The 25,994-nt window shown below is 36.0% G+C and overlaps 1 protein-coding gene across 1 annotated transcript in view; it reads right to left on the bottom strand.

The window, feature by feature from the left end:
- TTN (titin) overlaps positions 1-25,994 on the bottom strand; it is a 303,381-nt gene that overhangs the window by 164,151 nt on the left and 113,236 nt on the right. The window contains exons 88-125 of the mRNA XM_067471246.1: positions 25,485-25,763; positions 25,100-25,381; positions 24,723-25,001; positions 23,954-24,241; positions 23,536-23,814; positions 23,143-23,421; positions 22,767-23,045; positions 21,705-21,992; positions 21,222-21,509; positions 20,128-20,418; positions 17,833-18,120; positions 16,877-16,969; positions 16,476-16,758; positions 15,160-15,343; positions 14,024-14,113; positions 13,645-13,912; positions 13,292-13,552; positions 12,602-12,811; positions 12,425-12,502; positions 12,299-12,325; positions 11,710-11,757; positions 11,549-11,605; positions 11,369-11,443; positions 9,143-9,382; positions 8,454-8,531; positions 6,960-7,037; positions 6,487-6,552; positions 5,886-5,966; positions 4,452-4,502; positions 3,971-4,033; positions 3,667-3,744; positions 3,335-3,412; positions 2,617-2,700; positions 2,212-2,289; positions 1,747-1,824; positions 1,465-1,542; positions 1,194-1,277; positions 313-417 (exon numbers count right to left, since the gene is read on the bottom strand). Coding sequence (XP_067327347.1) covers positions 313-417; positions 1,194-1,277; positions 1,465-1,542; positions 1,747-1,824; positions 2,212-2,289; positions 2,617-2,700; positions 3,335-3,412; positions 3,667-3,744; positions 3,971-4,033; positions 4,452-4,502; positions 5,886-5,966; positions 6,487-6,552; positions 6,960-7,037; positions 8,454-8,531; positions 9,143-9,382; positions 11,369-11,443; positions 11,549-11,605; positions 11,710-11,757; positions 12,299-12,325; positions 12,425-12,502; positions 12,602-12,811; positions 13,292-13,552; positions 13,645-13,912; positions 14,024-14,113; positions 15,160-15,343; positions 16,476-16,758; positions 16,877-16,969; positions 17,833-18,120; positions 20,128-20,418; positions 21,222-21,509; positions 21,705-21,992; positions 22,767-23,045; positions 23,143-23,421; positions 23,536-23,814; positions 23,954-24,241; positions 24,723-25,001; positions 25,100-25,381; positions 25,485-25,763 — 6,114 coding nt within the window. The remainder of the gene's footprint in view (positions 1-312; positions 418-1,193; positions 1,278-1,464; positions 1,543-1,746; positions 1,825-2,211; positions 2,290-2,616; positions 2,701-3,334; positions 3,413-3,666; positions 3,745-3,970; positions 4,034-4,451; positions 4,503-5,885; positions 5,967-6,486; positions 6,553-6,959; positions 7,038-8,453; positions 8,532-9,142; positions 9,383-11,368; positions 11,444-11,548; positions 11,606-11,709; positions 11,758-12,298; positions 12,326-12,424; positions 12,503-12,601; positions 12,812-13,291; positions 13,553-13,644; positions 13,913-14,023; positions 14,114-15,159; positions 15,344-16,475; positions 16,759-16,876; positions 16,970-17,832; positions 18,121-20,127; positions 20,419-21,221; positions 21,510-21,704; positions 21,993-22,766; positions 23,046-23,142; positions 23,422-23,535; positions 23,815-23,953; positions 24,242-24,722; positions 25,002-25,099; positions 25,382-25,484; positions 25,764-25,994) is intronic.

Below are 25,994 nucleotides of genomic sequence, written 5' to 3'. Positions count from 1 at the left end.
CTGCAAGATGTCTACATTTTCCCCTCACTTTTCGTCAGGTGCAACCCTTAAACTTGGCCAGCTGGCACACGGGCTTATATCACCTTGGTTAAACCACAAGACTTGGGAAAATATACTTTATCTGAGACCTTTCCCTGGGTGAAAATGCTCAAACACATGTAATTATTCTACTAGACACCAGTACAATCACAACAGTTTATCTGTGTTAGTGGGAAGATGGGATCAGCAAAACAAGCAGACACTTATTTAATGACAACAAAGAGATCCTTTAAATGGTTAAGTCTCTTGTAATTGCTATCATTTGCAAGATACCTTCAGGAGAAGGAGATTCCACTCTTTTAGAAATGGCAATAGATACTTTTTCTTCTTTAACAAAGACTTTCTCTTCTAAAACAGCTCTCTTAGGCACTTCAGGCACTTTGAAAAACATTAAATATGTGGAGTTTTAATTAAAATATTTACATTACCAATGAACAGGGATGTAATTCTTAACAAAAATTCTTCCTGAAGAAGCAACGAGTAATTTTTTAAAACTTTCTTGCTGCTGCAAAAACGTTTTCAAAAGCCAAAGGCTATTCATAATTCAGGATTTATTCTGTGCAGGAATTGTGTGTGGTTGTTTGCATAGAAAACAGAATTTTCTAGGCAGAAAATCCTATTTTTCTGTGTGAAATGCCCACATGCACATTTTGTGTAAAACATGCCACAAAGTGCTAAGATTCTTTTCATTCAAGATTTTCTTCTCATTGGAATGTCTCTACACGCAGAAAACATAGTTCCTCACCATTTACAAATATTTTCAGTTTTTTCCCCATCCCTATTGATTGATGATGGTTATTTGAAGATATTTATTTAAGAATTTACCTAACAAAAATGGACGAAAGGGGACAAATTCACTGTACCTTGCTCTTTAAAAGGCAACATAAAAAGAAAATAAAAAGGAACACAACATAAAAATAGAAGCTAATATAGAACCACAAAACAGACACATAAGCAAATTCTGCCCTCTTCCTGGCAACAATCAACACAATGATAGCACAATGAATTATTACGAACAATATGATAGTGTAAACTATAAAAATCATGTTTAGCATAAAAGAGAAAAGCAGAAGCTCTTTTGCATCATAAAACAATTGTAGCTTTGTCCAAAAAGAAAGAAAGAAGGAAGGAAGGAAGGAAGGAATAAAACATACCTCTGGCAGGAGGAGCTTCTACTTTTTTGGGAATGGCAATGGCTACTTTTTCTTCTGAGATAACTTTCTTTGGTACTTCAGGCACTTTAAAGAGATCATTAAGTTTTAGAATTTCTGAAGTGTCAGGACAGACGTACTTAAAGAAAACTTAATTTATGATGAAAATGTTATTTTAAAAATATGCAGGGCATCACAAACATGGTAGGGCAATAGAACCACATGCTTGATTTGCCTTCCGTCTCATTATGTTTTGTTTTAAAGGATAGCATACCTTTTGCTGGAGGAGCCTCTTCTCGTTTTCGTAGCCGGGGTACTTTTTCTTCAGGGACTTTCTTGGGCACCTCAGGTACTTTTAATAATGTTGAAAGAAGAATACATAAGACTATGTAGAAGTTGTTATAATTATAATAAATGTTACTGACATCCACAAACATGTATTGTGTAAGATTGAAAATCAATGTGGTGTGACTAGACACACATACAAATGCAAAGAAAGTACAAAGAAAGAATGCTAAGATTTAGACCCCATAATTTCCAGATGTTAATCGTGTACCTTTGGCTGGAGGGACCTCTTTTTTCTTTGGAACAGGAACTTTCTCTTCTGGAACTGGTCTCTTTGGTGCCTCTGGAACTTTGAAAAGATTGGGTTTAAGAATATTACATTTTAATCAAAGTGAAGTAGGAACTACGTTTCTTAATAAGTGAGATCACTAGATGGAACAAGATACTTTAAACACAGCTGAACTGTTGAACATACACATACACACACACTCGCAGAAAACCCCTGAAAGAGTGGCATTACTAATGCACCTCTTAAAAGTATAAGACCACTATTTTTAGTCGAAGATTTATGAAGATATAATTTAGCAACAGCACTCTAGGGAAACAACAATTACAACATGAAAACGGTTGTTGAGGTGTTTCAGATTCATTAGCAAGAAATGTCAGATAAATGACATTTGAAACAAACAAACAAAAATAAAACAAGAAGATCTACTTGTCAGCTATGTTACCATACCTTTGGGTGGTGGTTCTACTTTTTTAGGAACAGGAACATGTACTTTTTCCTCAGGGACTGGTTTTGGTACTTCAGGTACTTGAAAGATATTAAAATCAGATTTTCAGAATTACATCAGATTGATATCTGACAATGATCAAAAACTCCTAAAGATTAGTGATTACATAGACACATGAAGATGTTAGTATGGTTTGTAAAGAAATGGCCCAACCAAGAACCCAGAAGACATTAAGGATAACATTCCTAGCACTCTCCAGTTCTAACATCCACATAAAAACAGAAATTTCCATGCTAGCTTTGGTAGCCAGATAAATAAAACAGTCATATACACTCATTTGGATAACTCATAAATATGATGACATTTTAAGACAAAATACAGACTCTCATGTTTGGATAAATAAGTACCTTTAGCTGGTGGTGCTTTTTCTTTTTTCGGAACAGGCACTGGTTTTCTTTCTTCTGGAACAGGTTTCTTCGGTACTTCTGGTACTTAATTATTGTTAAAAAAAGTATTTTAGTATTGGAACTCTTTTTCAAGGTCCAGTATCCAAAGATTCCACCAAAAGTACAGACAAGTTAAGATGTAAGATAACTGACAGATGAAAGCATCTCATTAAGATGTATGTGTTAGCAGAAAAGGCCAGGGTAAAGATTTATGCTGCGGTCAAGAAATGGCTCCATGTACAGGCATTCTACAGATATATGCATCTCTGTAAAAGTTCCTTGATTAGTAAAGGTTTTATACAGTATGCAGACATAAAAATCATAACATCATATACACAGAAGATATTATTAGTTGTATTACAAGGCAAAATGTAACCAATTATTATTTGCTCTGTTGTTCAGTGGGGTGTTTTCTGCACACACATTTTGACCTAAATGCTGTTGTTAGTCTTAATTAGAAAAATCCAATGAATCAACAGGATTGGCTTATATTTTGACCCACCAATCAATAATTGATTGAATGGATCTACTTTAGTCAGGACTAATCAACAGAAGACATAGCAACCATCGTTTACAGAGGACAATGAAGTTATTTAAGTAATTCATGGACGGAAAGATTGTTGTAGAATGCACAAGAATTAGAATAAGCAAGATGCTTTCCCCCTAACAACGGATATACCTTTAGCTGGTGGAGCCTCCACTTTTGAAGGAGGAGTGGGTTTCTTTTCTGGGACAGGTTTCTTTGGTACTTCGGGTACTTTAAAGACACACAGATATGAAAGTTTAGGAATGTGCTAATGACCCAACATAATCCACAACAGAAAACAACACATTGACTGTATTATAACCCTCTCCTTATTTAACAAGACTATGGTGTGCCCACTATCTTATTAAAAAGAAAGAAGTTAGCAATAAAGCCATTTAGGGCAACCTTGTCATTATATGGAAAAATATGATACCAAAACCAGAAACAAGTCTGACATAACCTTTTGTTGTTGTTGCATAACTTACCTTTAGCTGGAGGAGCCTCTTCTTTCTTATGAACAGGGATTGTAACTTTTTCTTCGGCTCTCTTACGGACCTCAGGAACTTTAAAGATATTAAGTTTGTGTTCAGATGACAGTAGTCATTAAATTATTTCTTATACTACACCAAAGCTACATGTTAAAAATCATAGGGAGTTTGCTAAGAGATGCAACCCAGTTCTAAGGAACAAGGGTGTAAAATGACTACAGAGACTACAAGTTTTGTGAATTAGAAGTTTAGGGAAATTCACGAACTAAAAACAAACAAACACACTGATCGGAAAAGTTACCTTTAGGTGGTTTAACTTCAGGAACCTCCACATAGAACCTTTCTTCTTCATATTCTTCAGGTTCTTTAAAAGAGAATCGTGAGACTGAAAATTTGTATTTAAATAACACCGAATTATAGCACACAAAAATGTTTAGCTATAAAAGCATAGGAGTCAGGCTCCTTTCTGCTGTCCTCATTTTCAGTCACCAAGTGTCCATCATCCACAAAGAGGCTTTGTGTGCATAATTTATGTATTTTTTATGTTTTCTGTATACAATTTGATACTTTATATAAAGTGCAGCCAGAATAGCAGGTGCAATCCTAACTCTCACCATTCCACACATTTATTGATCATCTAAACTGTACAAGTGTTTCAGAAATTTGGGGAAGGATCAACAAATGCATGCAATAAAAATGATACAAATCAAGCTTTTTGCTTTTACATTTTAAATAAAACTGTATACTACAAACATGGTGATGTGAAATAAGATTGAATTTACCTTCAGTTGGATATTCAACATAAACACTATCTTCTTCATACTCTTCAGGTTCTATAAAGAGAATTAAAAGATTTAAACTTGAACTTGCACTCCATTTCAGATAATATTGAAGCATTACTTAAAGAAGAGTGATGTAGTGGTTTGGGTCTTGGACTATGACTGGAGACCAGCATTTGAAACCGAATTTGGTCATGAAAGCCTACTGGGTGACAGTGGGCAGGTCATACTTTCTCAGACTCAGACAGAAGAAAACACAAATCCTCCCCTAAACAAATCTTGTCAAGAAATCTCCATAATAAGGTCACCTTAGAGTTGTCATAAACAACTTGGAAGGCACACAACACAACACATATAAAACAATGACAGAAAAAATAACGGCACATGAACTTCCACTATTGCTTCAAGCTAGAGCTCCACTTTTGCTCCCATTAGGTTCTGTGCACAAATTCAACTATGAATACTCCAACATACTGAAAATTGCTCATGAGTATTTGATTTATGAGTATAGTAAAAAAATGAGGTAACTGTTCCACATGAGAAAACTCCTTGCAATGCAGAGTTATTGGGATTCAGTCTGTGATGGATAGGGTTACACAGTTTCACAGTTTGGAGGTACCCCTGAACTTTGTACATTTAAAACTTGTCTGCTGCTTAGCCCATTCATTGAAATGCCGGATCTGGCCATGTTGATACATGCCTTAGTTACATTCTGTTTGGATTGATATCTCACTCATCTCACTTTACATGGGGCTGCCTTTGAAGAGTGTTCAGAAACTTCAGCTGCTTTAAAAAGATATGGCCAGATTGTAAAATGGGAGTGCACAGCCCTTTGCTGCAATAGTGCCATGGGCTGGGCACATTTCAAAGTGCTGGTTATGACCTATAAAGCCCTATACATCTCAGGTCCAGGCTATTTGGCAAATTGTATCTCTTTGTATGAATCTGCCCAGTCCCTGAAATTCTCAGGAGGGGCTCTTCTCTTGGTCCCAACACAATCACGAGGACAGTTAGTGGGGATGTCTAGGGAAGCCAGAATGGCCTCTTCTCTGTTGTCATACAACTGGCAGGTAAAACCTTTGTATTTTGACAGGCTTTTCATAAAGAAAGTTTTTAAGAATGATCTGGGGGTGTGTGTGCTGTGTTGTGTTTTAATATTTTTAAAGTTTCAATGGTTTTATGTAATTTTAATCATATGTTTTAACAATTCTATGTTTAATTTCATTTTAATGTTTATAGGCTGTAAGTTCTAAACTACAATTGTTTTCAGTGTTGTGAGGCATTTTGAGTCTTGTTTGTGAGAGGGAAGAGGAATGGTAAATAATAGTAATAATACCTATAAGATGCCACTGAATCAAGACAAATTTTAATAGGCACAATTTTCACATAGGACTAGATGTCAAGTTGAAAAACAAATAGCAAGATATTAGTAGCTACCTGAATATGTATATTCTTCTTCTCTGTGGTATGAAACAGATACCTTTTCTTCTGAAACAGTCCATTTTTGTTCTGTTGGAACTTTAAAGGCAAGAATTTATTTCAGTACTTTTAATTTTTTTAAAAAGGTAAACAATGAATTTACTGTTCTGAAACATGGACAAGTACATATTATATGCAGTGTACCAAGCCTAGTACCAGGGAATGAAATAAAAACTCTCATTGAGAACCTATAAATGGCTAGAAACATGGTAATCTTCCAAGAAGAAACAGAAGACCTCCCCCCCCCCCCCCCCGCAAAGATCCCATAAGAAAATATGACTGATGGACAATACATATAGAGTTGTGAACATACACAAGACATTATAAGGTATGACCCTATATGGAGACATGAAACTGTGAATAACAGTGAATATTTGATTATACTTTGGCCAGAAGTATACCACAGAAAATAGTGTTTAGATAAATACAGAAAATGTTGTAAAGATAACTCAGGAAGAATTCTGTGGGCACAATTCTTAATTTTGCGAACTCAGTGCCCAATAAGTATGTAATGATAGTAAGCATAAATATTTTTCAAAAAAGAAACTATGGCATATACCTTTTCTTTCTATAACTTCCTCATGGACCAGCTTCCGTGCAGGTTTTTGTGGTGGAGCTTCAGGAGCTTTAAAGATACATATAGTTAGTCCCAAGAACGTGACAGACACCATAATGCTACCCTCTTAACTGTAGTGAATTCTTCAATTGTATACAAAAAATGTACACATGGCTATATCTATTTTTTTTCTTTATTCCTCATTAGAAACTTTGCACACTTACAAAATTCTAAAGGAAGTTGCGCTCTGTTCCATTGCTATTCACAGAGGATGCAAAATGTATATATTCATGTGAAAATTCAAATCAAATTAATTTCCTTTTCATCCTTATTTAGAACTAGCATCATGCAAAGGGCTAAATATATTGCTAATATTTTTCTGCTGTTTGATGGGAATATGTCCAACTTATCAATTAAAAGGTACATGTGCAAATATATACTCATATGAAAACATAGTCATGTTTGTTCAGTAATACCTCTGGCCCGTTTAAGTTGTTCTTCCTCCATCTTCTGAGCTCTTCTGTCAACCTCTTCAGTTACAGGTTTTCGAGTGACTATTGGGGTTTTAAGATATTTCACATTAGCCCAAAATCAGTAATTTGAACATACAAATTATCATTCTTTTAGCAGGGAATGTAAATGATCTTATGTCTTATTGAGTTCACTTTTCATTTCCCTCCTTTTTTGAGCCCTGAATGATATATACTATGATTGGCTGCAACATGTTATTCTGACTTATTCTGGAGGTTTTTTTATACTTGCTGTTTAGGGATTAATGTGCGCTATAGTGCATATTGGGGGTGTACATTTTGTGGACATGCTGCCCTCAAGCTGGGTTTGAACTGGATTATAGTGTCTCTGTAGAACCACCCTTAGATAATTATATCTCTCATTTCATTGGTCTATTCTGTATTTTTCTTCATTCTCCATGAGAGCAAAAGGTCAAATGCCACCCTACCCTTACATAACAACCCCCTTGGGCAGGTTGTAAACATCAGGATATGCATTCTAGTAGTTTATCATAATAAAGTTTAAAGTGTCGGCACATTTATGATTTTGTTATGTGATGGTATCACTTCAGTCTACCCCAACATGATGTGTATGTGTGTGTATGCCCATACTGCGAATACTCATAGCAACCACGATTTCCCTACCATAAATACCCTGGAATAATAACATATCATTCTGAGGAAGAGACAAGGAAATGGTTACTGCTAGAATGTAGTCATTCCTTTGTGGAACTTCTATGCCATGTCCAATAACATCTTTTTTATTTTACAAATTTATAAAATTTAGTTTTCCATGTTGGGGCTTATGCTTTTTTCCCCCATCCATCAGGTAAAAATCTCCATGGAAATTTTAAAAAATTAAGCTAATGGGTTGGGATAAATGGTTGAGTTTATTGAAATCAATAGAAAACTTTCCTAGGATTAGAATTAAGGCTCCCTGACTTCATGGAAAGAGGAAGAACAGGCAGTTTAAAAGATGCCATATGCATGTAGCAATTGGGAGCCCTGATAATTGGAAAAGTAAACTTAGTGAATACTCGGGATGTAAATACTAAACTATATATTTCTCACATACAATGACAAATTACTGTAGTTTCCATCCTAGTGAAACATAGTAGTAGTTTCATACTAGTTTCTCTGTATTCAAGGATCCTGAAGCGTTCTGGAGAATTTTTCACATGGCTTTTCACAAACAAAACATCTCCATGTTTCTTGTGCACTTTGCACAAAAACTGTGTGTTCCTCTGCAAAGAAAAATTATCCAGAACACTTTAGTGCATTCAATGCTGACAGAAAACGATATAAGTCTAGCTGCTATGTTATGGTTGAGATGGTTGAGAACACAATTTTTCAAGCAGGAAACAAGTGATACAGAGCATTGTTCTGTCTCTAGATTTGTACTTGAAAAAATATTGGGAGAACTTGAAATAAACTATGCTAGCCTAGGAAATGTTTTGGTACCTTTCTTTACAATGACTTCTTCCTTCTTGGCTGAGATTTCTGGTGGTTTCCGTTCTGGTTTTCTTGGAACCTGAACCACTGTGACAGAGACAATGTTGCTATTAGGGCTATGCAAAAGTGACAATTAACCATGTTTAAGTAGACATGATCTTACTTATTTTGCTTCACTTCCTTTTTGTCCTGGCTCAAGATGTTTAAGGGCAGTTGAGAAAAGCATTAATTTAATTACAAGATTATATCAAGTCCAGCATCTATACTAAACTATTTTAGACTTAGTTTACATAATAAATAAAGAGTTGCATAACTGTAGCAAAATGATTGATCATGAGTGGTATTAACACCAATATGTTCTCGGTTTAAATGTGATTCACTTAAAGCGGCCATGATTAAATACTGTAGTATCATTATATGAAGCCACCTTTCAGTGACAGTTATTTAGTTTTTTCTGTTATCTACTCTCTCCTTAAAAAGAAAACATACACAGTAAATACAATTATGCTGCATTTTGACAGCTGGTTGCTGCAAAAACCAAAGCCCAGATATACACAAACAAGATAAACTGTAGAAAGTGCATTGTCAGTTTTTCTCATCTTTATCACCGACCCCACAAAAACAAAAGATTGAGTGTAACAACAGAATGAAACAAAGACAGCATGAAGCATGTTGTTGATCTTGTGAAAGAAATATACCTTCTTCATGATAGACTTTTTTCTCATAAGTTACTTCTTTTTCTGCATATGCCCATTCCTCTTCCCCTTCATCATAACCTTCTTCTCTTTCATAATATTGATGTTCTTCTCCATAATCCTCTTCCCATTCCTCATGAATCTCTTTGCGAAATTCATGGATTTCTTTCCTTTCCTCATAAGCTTCTTCCTTCTTCTTAGCCACAGTGGTTACTCTCATTTCTTGAGGTTTCTTTGCAGGAACTTGAACAGAAAATAACTTTAATTATTAATACTGTCTGCATTAAATTTTTACAGACTATTCATTACAATAAAGGCATGAGTTTTGAAACAGTATGTGCAGAGTAGCTTTTGATCTATGATTCTGATTTGGGATATGGAACAGTTTCTGTGTTTTATCCAATCAACTTCATCGGCCTAAAGGAGAGTTATTTATTATAGCTTATTGCTGAACGGCATATTTTTAACTTGTTCAGTTGAAGAAATGGCACTCTGTATTTTGTAAATAATTTTAATAAATCTATTTTTGTGGACAATTCATTTACTCAATAACTACCCATTATTGTAGTTGTAGTTGTTATGGTGGACAAATGTTGAACAATTAAAGATGAAATCAGGCATGACAAAATACAAAGGAAACTGCATATATAAAGCCTACACAAGTTTATTTTGTATGCACTCATTGCTTTTCCTCAAAGTTAAATGACATGGTTGGCCATCGTGTGATTACATAATGAATGCAGACATCAACCTGTGTGCTCTCCTTCATGAATCCCCAAGGTTTCTGTGTATCTGCTGCCCTTAATTGTACCATCCATCAATCCCTTTATGTGTTTAAATGTCTCTCAAATTTGGTGGTGTGGTGTGCAAGAACCAAGGAGTTTTATTTGAATAAAAATACTACTTGCTTCTAAAGCAGTGGTTCTCAACCTATGTGTCCCAAGGTGTTTTGATCTACAAATCCCAGCCAGTTTACCAGTTGTTAGGACTTCTGGAAGTTGAGAGCCAAGACATCTGGGGACCCACAGGTTGAGAACCACTGTTCTAAAGCTATTCTTTGCCTTCCTTGTTTACAAGTAGGTCCATGTTCACAAAAGCCTCCCAGAAACATGACTTGTAAGCAGGATGTTCTGGAAGTACTTTGTTAAAAGGCAAAAGTGTCCTTACCAAGGATAAAAGTTATATTTAAAGAAAAATCCAGGGGTTTTGTCTTATCAACACTTGATTGTACAACTGACATCAGTCGAATGGGCACATTTGCAGCCTATTGCAAGTTTTGGAGGGTCAAAAAAGGCTTGAGATGGTTCTTGCCCTATTCTTTATACGGCCCTGAAATTTCTTAAGCCTTAAGAAAGACAGGAGCTTTCAGCTAATGATTGTGCCTAATGTCAATGAGGAAGGGGGTCACAGGATTTCTGGGGCTGCTAAGCCTGTGAGCCAGCATGAGATTTTAAGTCCTGAAACTAAGCATTCTGTGTCTCCTGCAGTTAGTGAAGTCAAAGGTCACATTCTAGATAGGGGGCCAGAGAAGTCTTTCTCTAGGGAAGTGAGTTCAGCGGATGAACTGCCAAGTGGAGAGGTTAATGAGCTGTTAGATAGGAGATTTAGTTTTCACAAATTCCGAGCTGCTTCACAGACTCAGCGAAGGTCAGCACTTGTTAGAGAAAAAGCCGTTATCAGTTTGCCAAGGCAAATGGCATGATTTCATGAGTTTATTAGAGAGACCAAAGGGATTTTTCAGTGGTCTGGTCAATGTTGGAGTTTGAAGCAACATCTCTTGTCAAGTCTTAGTCAAGCCTGCTAAGGGAATTCTAGTTTCATGTCTCCAGTGGTTCATGTTTCACGTTTCCAAGTTTAAAGGATTGTTCCTGAATTCTGTGTATTGGATTTTATGCTTCCTTGTGTATCCTGATTCTATTGCATTCCTTGTTTTTGATACAAGCCTTGTACCTTGGATTTTGTGGATTATTTCTTACATTTAAACTTAGATGTTTTTACTATTTTTGCTGAATTGCTTTTTATATATTTTTCAATAAACTGCTTTGCTGCTTTACATTGGATGGGGTTGTGTTGGTTAAGTACAGAGTTGCTTCTCGCTCTGAAATACAACAGGAGCATGCCTGATATGTAAAAATCATGGTACTATTTTGCCCACGTCTATACTGAAATAGTATTTGTGATTATTTATATAACAGATTTCTTGTATTAAAACAAATATTCTGATATTACCTTTAGGAGGTGCAGGTTCTTCTGCAGGTTTTGGAACGGGCTTTTTGGGGACTTTCTGCAAAGCTGGTTTTTTCACTATTTTTTTTAAAAAAGAAGAAAAATCAACTGTAAGAATCAAGCATGTGGAATATGTGAAAGGATCTGTTGTGTATATGTTCTGAATAAGTAACTTTGTAATACCTTTTTCCTTTTTCTTCTCTTCTGGCATTGGAATGATGATAGGAAGAGCAGGGATTTCTTAGAAACAGAGAGTACATTTGTTAAAATACATAAACAAGGCACATCATTCTAAACTACTTTGCTGCCATAGTTAACAGCAGAATGTTTGACATTAATCTTACTTTCAGCTGGCACTTCAACTGGAACTGCCACTCTTGCATCTGGAACATCTGGGAAGTCGAAAGAAAAGAATTATTAATTTGTTTTTGTCTTATATACTGACATAATATTAACTCTCCAAGTATGAACCTTCTCACATCCAAATCTCTAAGTTTGGAAGTAATGCATTACAAATAAGGTAGCAGCTTGCCCTCATTACAACCTCTGCTTAGATAAGAGCAATATTGTCCTATGTCCAGTTTAATACAAGGGAGAACAGTTCCAAACTGCAGTTTGGTAATATTTGTCATTATCTGTTAAGCAGGGAGTGCTTAAATATATGAGAGCTGTTACCTAGAGCAACACGGGACCCTTCATCTTCACATAAATAAAAAAAAGTCTAGAGTAATGTGATAACTCTCATAATGGAAAGGTACCACTAGCCATGAAACATCTTGCAGAAGCTAGAACATCAAATTGCTCTAGTATAGAAATATTAACGGTTCTGTATGTTATCTGGCACTAAAGCTGCAGTCTCTTTAGGAATATCCACAGATCGTCATTGGTACATCAAATACAACAGACACAAATGACAGTCACATTATTATTTACCTGGAGGCTTAACTTCCAATTTAATCTCTGCAAGAGATGAAATAAAAAAAATTAGTTTGCATTACATTGACTTCAAACACATTGTTTTGGTCATGCTATATTTTGAGGAAGAGAACATGTACTGACCTTTCGTCGTCAGGTAGAGTTCAGCAGTGCTTCTTGCTTCACCTCTTGGCTCAAGGCGAGCAATTACAGAATACACACCTGATTTTTGTTTAAAAAAGGTAATTTAGTGTGATGTCATTTCTGGTAATTATAACAAATGTCACAAGAAAGAGACAGAATGAAAGTCTGTAAGCTTACCTTCGTCATCTGCTGTAACATTGTGAATCGTCATGTAATGGCAACGGCCTTCATTTCTAAAGCTGTACTTCTGGCTTTCCCTGAGTTCCATTTTCCCTTTATACCATGTGACAACGGCATCATCAAAAGACACCTCACATTCAAAGGTTGCTGACTGGTATTCACTCACCACAATATTCTGAATGGTCTTTGTAAACTGAATGGGTTCAGCTGTTTTTGAAAAAAAAAGGGGAAAAAACCATTACAATTATTTTTTTCTCCTATTGATTTGTGGCTTACGAAAAGTTTTGCAAATGGGTATGTCTCTGCCTAAATCATAACAAGCAAATCAATCATAAAGAAATACAGAGAAATTATACTCAGCACTGGGAATTGATTTTATAGTTGACATGGAGCTTTTTTTGTGATTCAAGGGAAGCCAGAAAGACAACACAATAAACGAAAGTGTTTTGATTCTAGAAAGGTTAACTTGCAAGAATATTAAATGAAGAAATAAATATATGAAGTTAAAATCTCTACTATCGTACAAAGAAGCACAAGGACGTTGGAAGGAAAATGAAGCTAAATTAAATTAAACATTGGACATTAATTAAAAAGATGCTTGAGATTATTCCTCATCATACTCCTTTGTTTTTCTCTTTGTCTTAGTTAAGATTTCTTTTGTAATAAGATAAATATCGCTTTACGCACCTTCAATTGTGAGGTCAGCATTTGTTTCTAGATGGTCAAACCTGCAGGTGTAGCGCCCCTGGTCTTCAGTTCTGACATCCTTGATAATGAGTCTGTGCACCTTCTCTGAGACTTCAGTTGAATATCTACCTCCTATTTTAATGGCCTTTCCATTTCTAAGCCATTGGGGTTTTGCATTAGGAACAGAGAACTGACAGACGAAAGAGCATGTGAAGCCTTCCTTGAGTGAAGTATCACGCAGAGGCCGCTCAATTACAGGTTCTGTTAGCAGATTAAAGGGCATATTTTAGAAAATATCACATAATGTCTATTTCAAGCTGTAAATCATTTTCAAATAGAAATGTTGCACTTACCAATCACAGTAAGCTTAGCACCGGCAATGTGTGGCCCACAGACCACCCTATAATTTCCTTGATCTTTAAGCTGACAGTTCTTGATTCTCAGTGTGTGTCGGTCACCTTCAGCTCTGATTTCATAATGGTCGTTAGATTCCAGTTTTTCTGTACCTCTGTACCAGGACAGTTGGATTTCTGGATAGTTTATTTTAATCTCACATTCAAATACCACATCTTCGTCTACTAATACAGTCTTGCTTTCAATATCTCTGATCAGAGTAACAGGCTGAAAGACAAGTTTCACATAACTGAGTAGCTGTTTCAAAGCACAGACCAGACTGTGTTATAATGATGTGAATATCTAGCTTAAGTGTTAGGAATATAAGGCATCAATTACCTCTGTCTGTGTAAGCCTTTGCTGAATAAATGATACAAGTTCATCAAATTCTTGTTCTTCCCTTTTCGATCTCTCTGTTACTTCAATCTCCTGTTGAAATAAACATAAAAACCCTTTTATCCTTTCATCTATTCACTTTTGCAAAACCTTTTTGTCCTAATGGGATTATGCGCACCCACCAGAGATGTAACATTGCTACACACAAGATAGTTCAACTGTAATCCCTCTGAAATGCAAAAGTGAACCAAAGGTGACTCTCAAAAACACTTTCTAAATTTTTAAAAACTACTGATTTATTTTCCTGTCCCCCTATTCCCAAACAATGTAGACTATGCACATTTAATGTAAGGATTGGTGATTCATGTCCTTTGGAAGAACACTGAAGATGAAAATACAAGATCTCACAACCTCTGAGGATGCTTGCCATAGATGCAGGTGAAATGTCAGAAGAGAATGCTTCTAGAACACGGCCATATAGCCTGAAAAACCTACAACAACCCACTACAAGATCTGTTTCATAATAACAATAACAATAACAATAACAATAATAATAATAATAATAATAATAATAATAATAATCTTTATTTATACCCCACCACCATCTCCCCAGTGGGGACTCGGAGCAGCTTACATGGGGCCTAGCCCGAACAACATATCACAGCAGAATAAAATCAAAAACATAAACAACAAACAACATCAAAATTACATAGGAAAAATAAAAGAATTTTAAAAATCCAATAAACACAGTCACGATAACAGTGGGCGGACCATATGTCCAGGATAAAACAATTAAAAGATTCTAATGAGATAAAAATAGGAGCAGGTTATTTGCAGTTTCATATGCCAGATACAGCTGGGCCAAAATTTCAGTCCAGTTTTATTGGGATTGTTAATGGAGAAGGATTTTTTAAAAGATGTCCCTGAAGACTGGGGAAGAAAGTGAAGTTCTTTGAAGGTCTCTTCATATTTTTGAGAGGCCTCCAAGATCATTATTAAATGTTAATCTCAAAATTTCACAGAAAGTCAGGGTCAACAACCAAACTGAGTATTTGGGCTTCTCAAACACTGAGAGTATGCCTTTAAAAGCAATAACAGGGCAACACCTTTAAAAAAAACTACTTAAAAATGATATTTACCAATCTATGGGTTTCTTCTTCTTGACTTTGCTTTAGCAATTCAAAAGCTTGGAGAAGACCTCGGAAATCTGTAATCCCATACATACGTGCATATTTCTCATATTCTTTGGGATCTACATTTTTTAGAAGTTCCATGATATCAATGGCCTTTTCTTCCTCATCTTCTTTCTTTTTAGTTGGAGTTCTATAAAATATATACAAGTTGTTTGTTAAGCAAATGGATATCAACACTCCTTTTCTTACAGTCTGTATTAAATAGTTTGATGTTGTTGACTGTACATATGGTTCTAGAAATTGGCATCCTGAGAAACTAATTAATGACAAAATGGCTGTTAGAGTGTAAGCATGCACGTGTTAATTGAAAAATACGTCCCACTGAACTTGATTCATTGAATGACAGAGCCCTGTCTGCCTCTGAAAGGCACTGAGATCTAGAATGTGCTTTCAATTGGTGGAAAGGGTCAGGAGGACATTTTTGTTGATGTTAATCTCCTGAAACCTTCACACTGCTCTGAAAAGCCAACCAGACCTCCAGATTTTAGGAGATTGTAGGAAGAAAGAGGACATATTAAGAATATTGAAAGATTATCTCCCCACACCATGCTTCTGTATAATATCATAATCATCATGTCAAATGAGCCTTATCCATAGTTAAAAGAAGAACACGTTTAGAGGCATCATGTTGGGTTTCTCCTACATTGTGAAAAAACTCACATAAATAAGTGTTTGAATCTAGTCCTAACTAAAGTAAACTATTTTTATGAACCAATTTTTACCTAGGTGTTGAATTACCCTTCAACAATTAGAATGGGTCTACACTGCCATATATTCCAGTTTCTGAGTCCAGATTATCTGCTTTGAACTTGATTATATGAGTCTACACTGCCATATAATCCAGTGCAAAGCTGATAATCTGGATTCAGAAACTAAATTATATGGCAGTGTAGATGGGGTCTTAATTTACAAGAACTAACCAATAGGATGTATATTGCAATTTACCTTTTAAAAATGTCATGCATACTGTTAAGAGTGAGGATCTGTTTATGAATTTACACAACAGTATTTGCCTTTAGTACTGAAAAGGCTACAGATCACATCATGCAATAGGATTACCACTATCTAAATATTGTGATCAACTACAGACTGTAAAAAGAAACAGGCATCACAACCCTAAGTAGTCAAACAGAAGTCCCAGTGAGTGAAATATTTTATTAAGCATGTTTAGGAGGCAACCTTGGTTATTATTTGTAGCTTTTCAAATGAGCTGTTTCAATCAAAGATTGAAATTGCATTCTTAAAAATACTCTACTGCTTACTTTTTAAGTTTTGCTCTAAGATCACCCTCAATTACTTCTTGCTTCCTTTCCTCAACCTGGAGAGTGGCATAACTTTCAACTTCACCATGTTTATTGAAAGCCACACATCTATATTGCCCAGAATCCGTTTTTGTTGCATCTTTAATTTCCAACTTGGCTTCATCTCCTTTCTGTTGAATAGTAATGCGACCGCCTTGGTTTAGTTGCCTCCATTTTCCTTTCATCCATTTCACATTTGGGATGGGATCACCACCAACTTTAGCAATAAATGTTGCTGGGCTTTCTGGTGGGGAAAAACAATGAAGAAAATATCTCTCAAAGGCTGAAGGAAACATTAGTCAGCCTAACTTGCCAATTGCTATAGAAATCAAATGCAATGTAATTCTAAATAATGAACTTACTTTCTAGGATAGTAATGCTTTGAGGCTCTGACACAAAGTAAAGCTTTCCATCAGTTGGTGCTTTCTTGGCCGCTGGAGCAGCTGCTGGTTTTTCTGGAAAGCAAATTGAAGGAATGAAGTTGTGAAACACAAGGTAATCAAACTCAAACTAAGTAATTAGCAACCATACAATGGACATTATGCTTTGAAGTTTAATGTTTACAACACCTAGATAATCTCTCTGTATGTACATAAGTTACATAGTAAATGAATATATAGCTAAAAATATAATATCATTGAACCAAACTGTAGCAAATTCTGTCCAGTTTATATACTGGATTCCCTTTGCATGATTTTATTCTCTCTTTTTGTGTTATACTACTATAGTCAACCTTCCTCATTCAGTGGAATTACGGGGTGCAAGACCCATCCTAAAATTGGAAAAATGCAAATAAAATATTCTTCTTTTTACCTGAGAGGACACTTCTCCAGAAATTTCTATATCCTCCACACAACACTACTACTGTGAACTAGAATCATGCTGAGGGATCAAAAATGCCTAGAAAAATGTTCTCTCTAGAAATCTCTAGGTTCTCCAGTGCAACTTCCATCATAGACTGACCACAGAGTCAAGCTGGAGGACCTAGCAATTCCTAGAGAGAACATAGTAATACAATAAATGAATAACCAATTACATAAAAAATAAAACCTGCAAATGTGGAGGGATGACTGTGTTAACAGAGAACCCCAGTAAGAATCGGTTCTTGCTGGTGTGGTTCTTGCTGGTGTTGTAGTCAATACCTAGTGATGCCATACTACATATGGGTATACAAATCCCAGCACATCATGTAGCAATGAAAGGAGAAAAAATGACCACAAATATATGTGAAAGTGGTCTGCAACATTATCATAAAAGGAGATGTTATGTGAACTGATACTGCACCACTAAGTTACCTAAACATTCAGTTTCACCTTACCTTTGATTGTCACTTTTGACTTGGAAGAATCACTTCCAGCTGCATTTGTAGCTTTGCACACATACTCTCCAGAATCGGATTTAGTAACTGCTTGGAGTTCTAAAAGTGCAGTTCCGTTAGCAAAGCTCAGGCTGCATTTATCAGATGATCTCATTTCCTTCCCAGCTTTTAGCCACTGGATTCTAATTGGCTGTGATCCCCGGACGTGGCAACTGAGCTGCATGATTTTGCCTTCATCTACTGTTACTGGTTTAAGCGGCTGATCAAATACTGGTGGCTTTTTGGGTTCTAAAATGACATCCAAAATAATAAAAAAGGAAAAGTTAGATATCAATTATCTTCAGCAACAAGATACAATTTGTAGAAGAGTGTTATAGAATTCATCCTGAAGAATGCATTCCATTTCCCTTGATACAAAATTTACTGTATATCTGAGAAGCCATTTTGTATACAAAGGATATGTCTATTATTACATCTCATAAGAATGGAGAAGTAAAATGCATCTTTTAAAATAATGTTCAAAGCTAATTTTTGCAGGAAAAGAAAAAGAGAGAAATGAGTTTTCAAAACTATCAGCTGTGCAGTAATGCCCTATCAATAGTTTATAACAAATACTACAAACTAAAAATGCTATTGTTAAGAGAGAAGACATTTTAAGCATTTTAGTAATTTCTATGTGAACAGCTGTTTTATGTAAGAATAAACATGCAATCTATTGATCATTACATCTCACAATTATGCATACACCTTGCGGAAACAACAGACACTCCCAAAATCTGAAATGATAGCCCATGGTTAGTTGCAAAATATTTTCCAAGTATTTTCTGTTCTTGGCAGAAATTAAAACAATTGCCACCAGTTAAAAATAAGCACTACATTCCACTTGAGCAATTGGTTGTTATTAATTGCCATCAAGTTGACTTCAATGTATGGTGATTCTATGGATGAGAGACCTCCTAGAAGCCACCCTATTCTCAGCAGCCCTGCGCAAGTCTGCAAACTCAGAGCTGTGGCTTCCCTGATTGAGTCTATCAGACTGGAATTTGGTATCCCTTTTTTCCTACTGTCTTCTACCTTCCCAAGCATTATTCTCTTTTCTTGGGAGACAGTTTCTCATTATATGCTCAAAGTACAACTATCTCAGTTTAGTCATCTTGGCTTCTGATTCTCTCTAGAACCTGTTTATTTCTCACTTTAGCAGTCCACTGCATCTGTAGACCTCTAGAACTACATTTCAAATCAGTTAATTTTCTTTTTACCAGCTTTCTTCACTATCCAGCTTTCACAATCATACTTAGAAGCTGAAAGTACAATGGCATGGAGAATCCTAACTTTAGTATTCAGTGATGTATCTTGACACTTCACAGCTGCCCTACTAAGTCCTATTCTTCTTCTGGTTTCTTGATTGAAGTCTCTCTATTCTGATTTATGATTGAGCCAGAAGAATGGAAAATCTTGAATATTTCAGTATTTTTATCATCTGCTTTAAAGTTATGCAAATCATCTGTGGTCATTTTTTTTTTAGTTTTCTTAATGTTCTACTGTAAATCTGCTTTAGTACTTTCATCCGTGACTTTTTTCATTAATTGATCCAAGGCTTTGCTATTATCTTCTAGCAGTACAGTATCATTTGCATATCTTAAATTTTTAACGAACCTTCTCTAATTTTCATGCCTTCTTCATCTGGGACTAAGCCTGTTTCACAAAAGGTAAGTTCACCTTAAACAGACAGGGTGATAAAATGCCTGACAGCCTTGCCAATTGGAAACCTTTCCATTTTTCCAAATTCTGTCCTGATGGTGGCAACTTGTCCATTAGGACAGTCAAATATTGTGGCACTTCCATTTCTTTAAGAGCAATCCATAGTTTCCCAAGATCTACACAAGCAAACTTTTGGTATAATCTTAAGCAATAAAGAACATTTTATGAAAGAGGAAGGCATTATAATTTCTACCTACAAACTTAAAAACCATAAAATATCCGGGAGATGTTCCTTTGCAGCCGTAATCCACACTGTGCCCTATTCAGGCACACACACACAATTGCATTACTGAAAATATTAGTCAACAGCAGATTTTAATGACAGAAATTTCAAGCCATGAAATGTGTATGTAGAATTATCTGTCATTTGATTAGTACTGCCATCTGATGCCTGCACTTATGACGTGATCAAATTTCATTATCAAACACAGAATGACAACTGAAATTAATGAACCTTCTAACTCAGTTAAGCATAGTTGGAAAATAATGACATTTTACCAGCTGATGAAGCAGCGAGCTGTGAAATGAACTAACCTTTAATGACCACAGAAGAAGTACATAGTGTGCTCCCAGCTTCGTTGGACACTTTGCAGGTGTATAAGCCTGCATCAGGTTGTCCTGCATTTTTAATGTGAAGGAGAATTACGTTGTTTTTGAAAGATAGTTCGCAATTTTGGCTTTCATAAATCTCCTGGTTATTCTTGTACCAAGAAACAGTGAGAGGCTGAGAACCAGAAACACGACCCTCAAGTTTAAAGGCATTCCCTTCTGTTTCTTCTACCATTTCAGATAGCTTTTTGGTAAATGTTGGTGGATTCTGACGTTCTGTAGGAAATGAAGATATAGTTCAAGTTCTGAAAAGAGTCTTAAAACGGAACACCCAGAATGATTTTGAAATCAAGAAAGAAATATGCTCAAAACAAGAGTTGTAACCAAGCCCTATCCCTGGGCTTTCTTCAGCACAATGTAGTGCTTTACTAGCTTGCCACAATCTTGAGAAAAAAATTGAGGCAACTTGGTTCACTGTTTGAATCCTTTGAGAAACATTTTTTTCTATTTTCTTTTATTTCTCATATGTGCAATCATGGATTCTTGGATTCCTCCATGTGGATATATTCCCAATTGCAGATATTCTAATGCTTTCACATGGAACATATATAATACTAATTGTTGGATTTCAGAGAGGATCTAGACAAGCAGAAAGTCACTTAGGCAAATGATATATCTGATTTTTGTTGATGCCAACCATAATGATAGTTCTTCCTATGCCACTTCAAAATTATCCAATAGTCAGGACAAGAATGGCTTCTGAGTGAACACAAATGGGACTAGTGAAAAAGCCTAAATACCCTAAAATTTCCCTGCTGTTGTAAGCTACATTTCAGGGGAAGGAACCGTCAAAATCATCTCTGAGTCTTTGTCATCTAAGAAAACCATGTGAAATTCAGGTTTTATCATAAATTGACAGTTGACTTGAAGGTGAACATATACGCAAACACATACATAAGAGGAATGAGCAAAAATGTCCCTTTGTCGAAGTGAAAGATTGCTCGTAGTTTTTAAAAAAGAAGCTAAGATGTAGTGATTTTGTTATCCTGGAATCCACCCATATATGAAACATGTATTACCTTTGATATTAAGTTGAGCTGTGCAAGACTCCTTTCCAACTTCATTGCTAGCATGACATGAATATTTTCCAGAGTCACCTTGGCTGACTTTCAGAATTGTCAAATGGGCTATATTTTCCACAAAACTGATCTGGTAGTTCCCTCCAGTTTTTAATTCTTGGTTATTCTTTGACCATGTAACTTTAATAGGCCGCGTTCCAGAAATGTGGCATTCAAAGTCAGCACCATCACCGGCAACTGCGTCAACAGGTGCAATGGGAATGTCAAAAAATGGGGGAGTCTTCCCTTCTAAAGTTTGGAAGAAATAAAAGTAATATATCACTTTTTGCATCTAAATGAATAAAGCTACAAGGTAAGCAAAGCAAAACTGAAAAGATGAGGCTCAAGTTAAAGCATAGTATTAAATGGGTTTGGGACCAGGACATATATAAGATGTGTCATAAAAACATATTAAAGAAGAAAGAGATTTAGTAGATGACAAACCTGTAAGGATGAGTTTGCCACTTGAAGAAGCAGTTCCAATAGCGTTGGAAGCAGTGCAAGTATATTGACCGGCAAGGCTCATGTCAGTTTGTGAAATTTGTAGAGTTGCAACATTATTTAAATATGATGTTTGCACATTATAACCATCTCTGATTTGTGCACCATCTTTATACCAAGTTACTTCAATAGGCTCAGAACCAGTAATTCCACAATCAAATGTAATTGGTAGACCAACTGTTTCATGAATGTCTCTTAACTTCCGTGAAAATGAAGGAGGAAGTTTTTGCTCTGAAAGAATACAAATATTGTATAATAAATACAAAGGGTTATAGTTGCACCTTTGAGATTATTTGAATGTCTACCGACAGAATAATTCAGTTATCAAAGCTACATAAAGCTCTCAATAGAAATTATTTTTTAAAACATTTTATGCTTCATATCTAAATGTTAATTTATGTTTATGTTTTAATTTGGTTAGGTTAATTTATAGTTATATGTTATTGTCTTGCTATTATCTCTTGGTTTTCACGTGTATGCACGGCATTGAATTTTGCCTTTATAATGTTGGAAACCACTTTGAGTTCCCTTAGGGGAGAAAAGTGGTATATAAATGTAGCAAATAAATAAATAAATAAATAAATAATAAAAATATGAAGATATGCTACAACATATGTTGCTAATCGTACTAATTATAGTTGTGACTAAGTCTCATGCAAATGAATTGGATTCAAATAAGATATCAACCTATTCCAGATTTATGAGAACAGGGACTATTGCCTTTTCTCACAATCCATCAGATAGATAATCATTAATGCTATATTAGGGGAGGGGACAGTAAATTTTAAAGTTTAAAGTTTCATTATTTATCAGAGGAGGTCTATCCAGTTGTATGCCATAAGTACACATTCAGATTGTTCAGAGGCTATGGAAATTTTGCACATTGAGGAAGAATTATAAGCATGGGTGTTACCTAAGTAAAACTTGATTTCTTTTTCATAACCTTTTGAAACTATCATAAATAACTATTGCTGACACTTTTTGAAACCATATTGCACTATTCACCTTGAACAGACAGCAGTGCTGAAGTAACAGCCTCGCCCACGCTATTTTCTGCTTTGCAGATATACTCTCCACTGTCGTTGCTATCCACTTGGTTGAATACTAGAGTAGCAACTTGGTTTTTAAAGTGCATTTTAGAGGTAGCAGTTGCTCTTAGTTTTGTGTCTCCTTTGTACCAGGATACAATGATTTCGGGTGTTCCGGCAATCTGGCATTGTAGCGAAGCAGAATCTCCAGTGGTCACCTGAACCGGCTCCAGGTTTTTTACAAAGTAAGGAGGTTCTAAAGAATACACACAGATGCTTAGTTACAAAACCAATCAGTTCTCTAGAAAGATCTCATGAGAAATAGTAGTTGTTATTTGAAATAAGCTACCAACCTAATATTGACACTGTAGCCTGAGAATTATCTTGCCCCGAATCATTTTCTATATGACAAGAATAAAGTCCAGCATCATCCATTTTGCTGTTAGATATCTCCAATATGCCAGATGTCTCTGTAGTGGTAAAATGCCATTTTTCTGACTGAGATATTTTTACTCCATTTTTCTTCCAAGAGACTAAAATGGGTGGTGTGCCAGTGTATGTACACTCCAAGATTATCTGTTTTCCTTTCTCAACATTGAAGTCATTCAATTTCTTCACAAATTTGGCTGGTTCTAACAAAAAGAACAGGCATGCAGATTTTAGGCAAAGGCTAAAGAATTATAGTTCCATTTAAGCATAGGAAGAGACACTAGCAAAAAATATAAATAAATAAAAAAAAGACAAACCTTTTACAAAGAGGTGAGTAGTGCAAGATATTTTGCCTGCTTCATTAGTAACAATGCAAGTATAGTCTCCGCTTTGGACAGGGTGAACATCAAACAATTCCAGTTCAGCGACCGATTCTTCTAGAGAGATGTTACATCTGTGTCCTGGGACTAGTTCAACACTCCCCCTAAACCATTTCACATCAAGCGGCAGGGTTCCTTTAATGATGCTCGTGAAAGTTATATTTGCTCCAGATAGAACTTGCAAAGGCTCAGGTTTCTTCACAAAAGACGGGGGTTCTAAACACACACAAAAAGAGTGTTAATTGAACACAGTTCAGCATGAATACGTTTACAAGAGAAAGAAAGATCAAAAAGAGCTTAGAGGGTTCTTTTATCACCTCATGTTCATATTTTCTATGTCAAGTTCAATATTTACCTCTTACTATGAAATATGCTTCACATTCATCAGATCCTGCTACATTAGTTGCTGTGCAAGAATAGTTTCCAGCATCTGACTCTTCAAGAGAATTCACAGTCAAAGAACAAGTGTTGTCTGTAAGGGTCGCCTGATATTTATCGCCACTTGAGATCTCATAACCATCACGGAACCAAGACACAGAGATAGGTGGTGACCCAATGACTTTGCACTCAAGGACACCAGTTGAACCCAAGAGACCATGTGTTTCTTTTAGTCTTTTTGTGAAAGAAGGTGGGATAATGCGGTCTGCGAAGAGTAAAGGAAAGATAAAACCATTATAACATACAGTCATCCTCAGGGGAAGTTTCTTTGGAAGCAGTTTTTCAGAGTTCTTCATTCTTTTAATATATATATTCCTTGTTAGAACATCTCCTGTGCAATGTATTGACCTTCCCTACTATCATGCCATGCAAATATTTCCCAAGCTGCAGGTATTGGAGATTTTACAATCCAATTTATGTCCGATAGAAAGAGTAGGTAGAGAACAGCATGGTGTACTAAGTGTTGGAACAGGACTCTGGAGATGAGGGTTCAAACATCTCCTGCTCAGTTGTGGAAACTTACTGGGTAACTTTGGCCAAGTCCCACTCTGGAGGCAAGCAAAATCAAATGATCCAATCTTTCCAAGAAAACCCTGTGACAGGTTCACCTTACAGTTGCCATAGGTCAGAAATGACCCGAAGGGATGCAACAACAAGAGTTAATAACTCCATGTTAACCAACTAACCTGAAACGTGCACCGATGCTGTGCAACTGCTTTGGCCAACATTGTTTTTCACCTCAAATGTATATTCTCCACTGTCTTGTGGTCCTGCATTCAAAATCTTAAGCCCAGACACTTTGTTGAAGAAAGTGATTTTGTACTTATGATCAGCAGAGAGCTCGTGTCCATCCTTGAACCACCGAGCAGTGAGCTCTGGTGTCCCAGCTACAGTGCATTCTAAGGTACAAGAATCTCCAGATGTCACTGTCATTGGTCCTGGTTTCTCTACAATAGTTGCTGGCTCTGGAAAGAGATGCAAATTACAGCCACATTTGTAAACAGAATGGTGCAATTTGCAATAATATAACTCTGCATTACATTTTTGAGAAATATATACCAACCTAGAACTGATAAAGTAGCAAAACATTCTTGACTTCCAGCATCGTTTTTAATCTGGCAAGTATATTTTCCAGTGTTGGATGGCTCTGCATTTACAACTTGAAGGACAGCAACTTTATCTGAATAGGACATCCAAAGGTTGTCACTTTCTCTTATGATTTCTCCTTTGTCTTTCAGCCAAAGGACAGAAATGGGCTCAGATCCTTCTACTGTGGCTTGTAGTTCAGCTGGTTCCCCAACTACAGCAGTGATATCATGGAGTTTCTTCACAAATTTAGGGGGTACTGACAAAGAGATGGAAAATGTGTAAGTGATGGACAAAAGAGTAAAGATAAAGACAGAACTGCTGTGGAAAGCAGATGTTGATGAAAAAAGCATTTTACAAACCTTTCAGCAGCACAGAGCAAATGCAAGTATCGCTTCCAACATCATTGACTGCCTTGCAATGATATTCACCAATATCTGCAGCATCGACATTCAGGATGTGAATACTAGTGAGATAATTCTCAGACAATATCTTGTACTTCTTGCTACTCCTAATTTCCCTTTTGTCTTTATACCAAGATACTTGGAAGGGAGGAGTGCCTTGGAGTTCACATTCCAGGTGAACATCAAAACCTCTTAGAGTTTCTACTGGCCTGGGCTTCTTGTGGAAAACAGGAGCAGCTGTTCAAAACAAAACAGATTGAATTTCTTGTAAATGCAAAGGAGTAGGAATGTAAATTACAATGGGATGAGATTCCAAAGATACTGGAGAGAAATTCCCCCAGGCAAAATAAACTGGTGTGACATTGGCCTTTAAGAAAAACTAGGTGGGCTTATTTAGCCAAGATATTTTTGCTTTAGCAAAAATCTGGAACCAGGAAGAATGGAGGAATGAAAGGAGGAGCAGATTCT

This window comes from Anolis sagrei, chromosome 1 (assembly GCF_037176765.1).
Source record: "Anolis sagrei isolate rAnoSag1 chromosome 1, rAnoSag1.mat, whole genome shotgun sequence".
Lineage (NCBI taxonomy): Eukaryota > Metazoa > Chordata > Lepidosauria > Squamata > Dactyloidae > Anolis > Anolis sagrei.
Note: the sequence above shows the minus strand (reverse complement) of the source record. Positions and strands in the feature narration are given on the sequence as shown.